At 39.0% G+C, this 9227-nt stretch overlaps 1 protein-coding gene across 1 annotated transcript; it reads right to left on the bottom strand.

Annotated features, from left to right (window-relative positions):
• Positions 1–2774: 2774 nt before the first annotated feature.
• Positions 2775–4885, bottom strand: clec3ba (C-type lectin domain family 3, member Ba). Its single transcript, NM_001141272.1, is given in 3 exon segments — positions 2775–3334; positions 4468–4566; positions 4769–4885. Coding segments are annotated over 3 exon segments (597 nt in total). The 5' UTR covers positions 4866–4885; the 3' UTR covers positions 2775–2933.
• Positions 4886–9227: the final 4342 nt, after the last annotated feature.

Here is a 9227-nt window from a genome sequence, read left to right as displayed (position 1 = left end):
TGCAAGTCAATCTCTCCTGGCTCAAAGTGGAGGAGAGATTGACTTCATCACTACTTGTATTTAAGAGAGGTATTGACATGTTGAATGCACAGAGCTGTCTGTCTAAACTACTGGCACACAGCTCGGACACCCATGCATACCCCACAAGAGAACAGACTATGGGAGGCACACAGTATTACATAGAGACATGACTACATGGAACTCTATTCCACATCAAGTAACTGATGCAAGCAGTAAAATTAGATTTAAAAAACAGATTTAAAAAACACCTTATTGGGGACTGTGAAGCAACACAAACATAGGCACTGACACCTGCACACACACACACACACAATAACATACGCACTATACACCCACACATACACATGGATTAAGTACTGTAGATTTGTGGTAGTGGTGGAGTAGGGGTCTGAGGGCACACAGTGTGTTGTGAAATCTGTGAATGTATTGTAATGTTTATAATATTATATAAACTGCCTTAATTTTGCTGGACCCCGGGAAGAGTAGTTGCAAGATCAATAATATAAAGAATTATGGAGAAAAAAAAACTTTGGAGTACTTTATTAAATGAAATTATGGGCAGAAAGACAAATTCAACTACATTTTTAATTGAATCAGATGGCTCATTCATCACAAAACCATTTGATGTTGCCAGTTATTTGAATGATTACTGTAAGGACCGACGCTGGAGTACAGAAGCAGGTACGGGGAGTCAAACATTTAATCGGAACAGACATGGAACAAGACAGGAACAGCGTCAGCACACAGGTATACAAGGACATATGACAATCAATGCTGAAGCGGGGAACAGAGTGGGGGAACAGACAGATATAGGGGAGGTAATGACAGAGGTGATTGAGTCCAGGTGAGTCCAATAATCGCTAATGCTCGTGACGGGGGAAGGCAGGTGTGCGTAATGATGGTGCCAGGAGTGCGTAATGCTGGGGAGCCTGGCGCCCTCGAGCGCCAGGGGGGGAAGAGCGGGAGCAGGCGTGACAGATTACTTCATTGGCAAAATGGACAAACTTAGGCAGAAAATGCCAACAACAAACAGTGAGCCATCGTATTCATGCATAAAAAACTAATAATGAAAGAAAAGCATTGTAAGATTGAATTTTGTAAAGTTAGTGAGGGAGAGGTGGAAAAATTATTGTTATCTATCAATAATTATAAACCTCCTGGCATTGACCACTTAGATGGAAAAGCTATGAGAATAGTAGCTGACTCTATAGCCACGCCTATATGTCATATTTTTAATCTGAGCCTAGAGGAAAATGTTTGTCCTCAGGCCTGGAAGGAAGCCAAAGTCATTCTGCTACCCAAGAACGGTAAAGTGGCCTTTACTGGTTCTAACAGTCAATCTACTGTGTCAGCTTGCTGCCAGCTCTTAGCAAATGTCTATGTAAACAAATTAACAATAGACTTTCAGCATGCGTATAGAGAAGGGGACTCAACATTTACTGCACTGGCACAAGTGACTGATGATTGATTGAAAGAAATTGATATTAAGAAGATTGTGAGAGCTGTACTGTTAGATTTCAGTGCAGCCTTTGATATGATTGACCATAGCCTGTTGTTGAAAAAACGTATGTGTTATGGCTTTTAAACCTCTGCCATATCGTGGATTCAGAGCTATCTATCTAATAGAACAGAGAGGGTATTATTTTAAAAACAAAGCCTGTGCATCGATGTATGCTGATGATTCAACCCTATAGGCGTCAACAACAACAAATGGTGAAATAACTGCAACCCTAAACAAAGAGTTACAGACAGTTTTAAAATGGGTGGCCAGTAATAAACTGGTCCTGAACATCTCTTAAACTAAGAGCATTGTATTTGGTTCAAATCATTCCCTAAGTTCTAGACCTCAGCTGAATCTGGTAGTGAATGGTGTGGCTGTTGAGCAAGTTGAGCAGACTAAATTAATTAGTGTTACCATAGACTGTAAACTTTCATGGTCAAAACATATTGATTCAATGGTTGTAAAGATGGGGAGAGGTCTGTCTGTGATAAAGAGATGCTCTGCTTTTTTGACACCAGACTCCACAAAGCAAGTCCTGCAGGCTTTAGTTTTATCTTATCTTGATTATTGCCCAGTCAGATGGTCAAGTGCTGCAAAGTAGGACCTAGTTAAGTTGCAGCTAGCACAGAACAGAGCGGCACGTTTTGTTCTTCATTGTAATCAGAGTGCTAACATCAATAATATGCATGCCAGTCTCTCTAGGCTAAGAGTTGAGTAAGGACTGCATCGCTTCTTGTTTTTATAAGTAACATTCATATGTTGGAAATTCCAATTAGTTTGCATAGTCAACTTCCACACAGCACTGACACACACACTTACCCCACCAGACATGCCACCAGGGTTATTTTCACAGTCCCCATGTAAAGAACAAATTCAAGGAAATGTACAGTATTATAAAGAGCCATGATTGCATGGAACTGCCTTTCATCTCATATAGCACAAGTGAACAGCAAACCTGGTTTAAAAAAACCTGAATAAATCAACACCTCACAACGCCTATCCCCCATGTGACCTACTTGTTGTGTATGTACTGACATGTATGTGTAAATGATAGATGCAATCACACACGCACACTACATGTTAATATTTTTTACATGTATGTAAATTGTAAAGTATTTTTTCTGTAATGTCTTTTTCGTTTTTTTGTCGGACCCCAGTAAGACTAGCTGTCGCCATCGGGGATCCTAATAAAATACACAAAATATTAACGTATAAACAGTGCAGCATACCTTGCAGCAATGGATTTTTTTGTGTAATATAGGTTTCTTTTAATCATGTTGGTTCCACATTTCCACATTTCAGTGCTGAGACAGGTTATAATCCAGATATTACAAAGATTATTGTGCATGCATTATATTTCCATATAGTGTAGATGTTAAGACTGATACAACTGAACAAAAGTGGTTGGCTCTCAGACGATATTGAACTCGCAAACAGACGCCTTCTCAACACGACAGCTCTCATCAAACCACTTTCCATTGGCAGTGGTGGAAAGGATGGCACAGTTGTGGGTACGTCCACCGTCTGGTTGGTTGGTAATGTCAGTCTCCCAGTTCTTAAAGCGCAGGTTGGTGCCCGCCTGGTCGAGCCATTCCCCCTCGGTCACCATGTCATTGATGCCCAGCCAAATGTGTTCCTCAGGGCCAATGCTCCGGCGGACGTAGTCGACGAGCTGATCGTTCTCATCCCCTGTCAAAGGGGTGCTGATTGTGCCCCCTTTAGCAATGCAGTCATCGTAGGCTGTGTGGTAGATCTTCTTAGCGGTGTCAGCCAGGAAACACTTGCCAATAATCTTGATGCCTTTCAGGCAAACTGTAAGAAAATGTATATCATAGTTGGATTATTTTTACAGCCCAATATCCACAACACGTTGGATTAAAATACAAGATAATAGCAGAGACTGTGGCTCTCAGATCCGTTCATATGTATTGTACTGCCATGCAATGCCTTCAGAAAGTATTCACACTCCTTGACTTTTTCTACATTTTGTTGTGTTACAGCCTGAATTTAAATAATAGGGGGTTTAATTTTCTCGCCCCAAACAAAAGAGCGAGGTGTAAACCTAAATAATACACGGGACGAGACCCGTAAAACAAGTGCAACAGCACAGGTGCTCACAAGACCAACGGACATGGTAACAATAACCGACAAGGACAATGGAGAACAGAGGGCACATATATATATGTGCCCTCTGTGTGTGTGTGTGTATATATATATACACACACAAGACAGTCCGGGGTTGGTGGTAATGAATCCCGTTCAGTGACGCTTAGATTGCCGGTGACGTAGACCTCCGGAGCTGGTGAACGGAATGAGCAGCAGTACCGGGGGGATCCGTGACACAAATATTGTACAATCCAGGTGTGCAAAGCTCTTAGAGACTTACCCAGAAAGACTCACAGCTGTAATCGCTGCCAAAGGGGATTCTAACATGTTTTACTCAGGGGTATGAATACTGATGTAAATTAGATATGTCTGTATTTAATTTTCAATAAATGTGATAAAATCTCTAAAACCATAATTTTGTCATTATGGGGTCTTGTGTGTAGATGGATGAGAACAAACAAACAAATTCAGGCTGTAACACAACAAAATGTGGAACAAGTCAAAGGGTATGAATACTTTCTGAAGGCACTGTACATATCAATACATGCATGCTTTATGGGCATACTTTATAATCGAGACCAACTGTTTGAACATAACATATTCTTCTGTTAGTACTTTAAATATTCATGTTAAGGCAACACCCCAAATTGAATGCAGACTAAACAACTTCCCTTGACCAATGCAATACATTCCCTGTTGCAGGGCACAGGTGCTCCCTGTCATGTGAAGTGGTCTCTAAGATCACTTTAGGGCACCACAATATAATAGGACAACCAGATCACTCATGCTTCACTGAGATTAGAGTACATTTTCAATATCAACAGTAACATATCCCTTACCTGATTGCAAGGCTTGCTGCTCTTTCAATAGATTCAACTCCAGCACTATGTTATCAATCTGTTTCTTCAGCTCCTCAATGGCAGCATTATTTTCAGCATCTATGTTGAAGAAATTGGAGAAGAATCAACAAAGTTTTACAACTAAAACTGTAGCAAGGAGGATGGTTCATGGTTGTGCAGTATTGTGCTCAACCTCTTATCTACCCAAAGTAAATGATAAACTAACATTGACTCAAACATATTGAGCATTTATAAAAAAAAATATTATTCTTTCCACATAGAGATAAAATATGTGTCCTACCTTTCTTTCCGCCCTTTTTCTTAGATGAGGTCTGTTGGAATGTGGATTGCCCGAGGAGGAGAAGGCAAAACAACAAACGCACACCACTGACACGCATGGTGTATATCTTAGTAGACTATATTTCCACTGCTGTGATGTGTAAATGACTGTTTATATTTCCACTACTAGCCAGGAAAAATATGTTTCGAGAATTGGCACTGTGGGAGTTGACAGAGGAAATCTCAACTTTGAGAGAACAAATGTTTTACAGATGTCAAACTGGCGTTTGTTCTTCTATTCCCTTTTTATTTTTATAAGGGGTGGCGCAGGATGTTCATTGATGACTTTCTAACCCTGTTGAGGCGGGAGTGACATTAGTTCTTTGTGTTAACATAGGTTACCCATGTGCTTCCTTTTCGGTTGCCATAATAAAACATTTAAAGGCCATTTTCTATTTTACCATTGGCCTATGTATTTCCCCTGCACCTTGTATTCTAAATTGAACAACAAGTTGTCGGGCTATTAGAATTAAATGATCAAAGCAGCATTAGTATAATCTTGTGTAAACATTAGGCCTATAACTGTTAGCCAATGCATTTATTACCATAACAAAATGTGACAAAGTCGTATTAGTAAACAGGCACTCTTTATAGACATCTGTTATAATTGTAGTAGAATACTGGCTGAGGTCCAGGGAGTATGTTTCCTTTGTTCCAGGGGCTCCAATGGTCTATGGGTTGGGTGGATTGGGAGCTCCATCGACCCTGCATCTGGTTGTTCTCAGCTAGCTGGACAAGTTTTTTTCTGACACGTGGCAGCCTTACACCATGAAAAAAGAGTGTGCTTTGGAGTGTGTGTTTGTTTTTGTATTTCACATGCACAGACCACAGATTCCCATTGTCTCAAACTTGTGGCCACGCCAAAATGCAAATATATCTCACACTTCATTGCTGTGGGGAGTATAAGAAGAGTTTATTTCCAAAACGCTATCAACACATTTTTCACATTTGTGTTTTTTCATCAGAAATGATTACTTATGGTACCTTCGTGTGTGTGTAAAATATTACTGCTCTCAGATTTGTTATTAATAGATTTAAAAAAAAGCCTGAATTTAAAATGGATTAAATTTAGATTTTTTGCACTGGCCTACACACAATACCCCATAATGTCATGACTTCCTCCGAAGTCAGTCCCTCTCCTTGTTCGGGCGACATTCAGCGGTCGACGTCACAGGTCTTCTAGCCATCGCCGATCCACCTTTCATTTTCCATTTGTTTTGTCTTCTCTTCCCACATACCTGGTTTCAATTCCATCAATTACATGTTGTGTATTTAACCCTCTGTTCCCCCCCATGTCCTTGTCCAGTATTGTTTATTGTAAGTGCTTGTGCATGTTATGTCTGGTGGGCATCGGGTTTTGTACCCATTTATTGATTGTTCTGTTTTCCGGTGGGTTTTATTATTAAACTGTGTCGTTGGAAACACAGTTTTTGCTCTCCTGCATCTGACTTCTCTGCCGCCAGTATGCACACCTTACACATAATGCCAAAGTGGTACTATGTTTTTAGAAATCTTTACAAATGAATAAAAAATGAAAAGCTGAAATGTCTTGAGTCAATAAGTATTCAACCCCTTTGTTATGGCAAGCCAAAATAAGTTCAGGAGTATAAATTGGCTTAACAAGTCACATAATAAGTTGCATGGACTCACTCTATGTGCAATAATAGTGTTTAACATTATTTTTGAATGACTACCTTATCTCGGGACTCCACACAAACAATTATCTGTAAGGGCCCTCAGTTGAGCAGTGCATTTCAAAAAAAGATTCAACAACAAAGACCAGGGAGGATTTCCTGATGCGTTGCAAAGAAAGGCACCTACTGGTAGATGGGTTAAAAAAATTGACATTGAATATCACTTTGAGCATGGTGAAGTTATTAATTACACTTTGGACAGTCACTACAAAGTTACAGGTGTCCTTCCTAACTCAGTTGCCGGAGAGGAAGGAAATTGCTCAGGGATTTTACCATGAGGCCAATGGTGACTTTAAAACAGTTACAGAGTTAAATGGCTGTGAGAGCAGAAAACAGAGAATGGATCAACAACATTGTAGTTACTCCACAATACTAACCTAAATGACATAGTAAAAATAATGAAGCCTGCACAGAATACAAATATTCCAAAACATGCATCCTGTTTGCAACAAGGCACTAAAGTAATACTGCAAAAATAAAGCAAAGCAATTCACATTTTGTCAAAAATACAAAGTGTTATGTTTGGGGCAAATCCAATACAACACATTACCGTGTACCACTCTCCATATTTGCAAGCATAGTGGTGGCTGCATCATGTTATGGCTATGCTTGTAATCGTTAAGGACTGGAGAGTTTTTCAGGATAAAAAAGAAACATAATGGAGCTAAGCACAGGCAAAATCCTAGAGGAAAACCTTGTTCAGTCTGCTTTCCACGATACACTGGGAGATGAATTCAAATCTACACTGGAGTTGCTTACCAAGAAGACAGTGAATATTCCGTGAGTGGCTGAGTTACAGTTTTGACTTACACTACTTGAAAATCTATGGCAAGACTTGAAAATGGTTGTCTAGCAATGACCAACAACCAATTTGACAGAGCTTGAAGAATTTTGAAAATAATAATGGGCAAATATTTTACAATCCAGGTGTGGAAAACTCTTAGAGACTTACCGAGAGACTCAGCTGTAATCACTACCAAAGGTGCTTCTACAAACTATTGACTCAGGGATTTGAATACTTATGTAAATGAGACATTTCTGTATTTTATTCAATACATTTGCAAACACTTCTAAAAAGCTGTTTTTACTTTGTTACTATGGGGTATTGTATGTAGATTGGTGAGATTTAAAAAAAGATTTGATACATATTTTATTTAAGCTGTAACACAAAAAAATGTGGAATAAGTCAAGGGGTATGAACACTTTCTGAAGGCGCTGTATATCCATTGTTTCGGTGGAATGGAATATTTGTTTTCTGTATATTTGACTGTGATATGTGGTTGTCTCACCAAGCTGTCTTAATATGAATGCACTTAGTCGCTCAGGATAAGCGCATCTGCTAAATGTTTCATATACAGATCTCATATTACTGTATTTAATTATTTATTTTATATATATATATATATATATACACTACCATTCAAAAGTTTGGGGTCACTTAGAAATGTCCTTGTTTTTGAAAGAAAAGCACATTTTTGGTCCATTAAATTATTTTTCGATGAAATGTAAAAGGTATAATTTTACTGAATGATATCATAAATAGGACTGGTGGAGTTATGTCACACATGCAGCTAACACAGACATATGGAAATGTCTGCTCTACCCAAAATTACAACCAACTAATTGCAGCATTACCACAAAAATGGAAGAGGTAAGTAAGTAGAAGGTGGCCCTGCATTAAAGAACATAAATGTTTACAGAAAAGTGTGGTAAATAAAAACATATACCAATATCATTTAAGGACCAAAATATTGACAGCTGTGCCATATAAATTGCAAAATAGTTGGGAAGATATTTTCGATGTAGCCATTCCATGGCACATGGTTTATGAATTGAGGCGCAAAACAACGAGGGATTCAAAACTTGGAATTTTTCCATTTAAATTACTACGCAAAATTCTTGAAACCAATAGAATGTTAGAATTTTGGGGGATACAATCTTCCCAGCTTTGCAGATTTTGCTGTGAGGAGGCAGAGTCATTAGATCATTTATTTTGGTACTGTCCACATGTAGCTTGTTTTTGGTCATAGGTCCAGCAATGGCTGAAGAATTGCAACATTTGCCTAGAACTAACGCTGCAGATAGCAATACTGGGTGATTTGAAAAGCCATAGTCAATCAATCAATAATATAATAATTGTTTTAGCAAAAATGTTTATTTAATTTACAATCTGTAGATACTTTTGTGATACATCACAGCGCAGTTGAAACATATATGGCAAATATAAATCCAAAATGGATGGTGTTAAAACCTGTTAGGGATAGGGGGCAGTATTTTCACGTCCGGAAAAAAACGTACCCGATTTAATCTGGTTACTACTCCTGCCCATAAACTAGAATATGCATATAATTACTATATTTGGATAGAAAACACTCTAAAGTTTCTAAAACTGTTTGAATGGTGTCTGTGAGTATAACAGAACTCATATGGCAGGCCAAAACCTGAGAAGATTCTATACAGGAAGTGCCCTGTCTGACCATTTCTTGTCCTTCTGTAGACTCTCTATCAAAAATACAGCATCTCTGCTGTAACGTGACATTTTCTAAGGCTTCCATTGGCTCTCAGAAGGCGGCAGAAAGTGGAATGATAGCTCTGCAGTCTCTGGGCGAAAAACAGCAGGGGTTTTTGTTAGTGGTCCTTCTGGGAACAATGACACTGGCGCACGCGTGCACGAGACGAGTCCATTTTTTTCATTCACTGTTTGAACGGATACAACGTCTCCCGGTT

This window comes from Salmo salar, chromosome ssa05, assembly GCF_905237065.1.
Source record: "Salmo salar chromosome ssa05, Ssal_v3.1, whole genome shotgun sequence".
NCBI classification, from domain to species: domain Eukaryota; kingdom Metazoa; phylum Chordata; class Actinopteri; order Salmoniformes; family Salmonidae; genus Salmo; species Salmo salar.
This window is presented reverse-complemented; position numbering and strand designations above follow the sequence as displayed.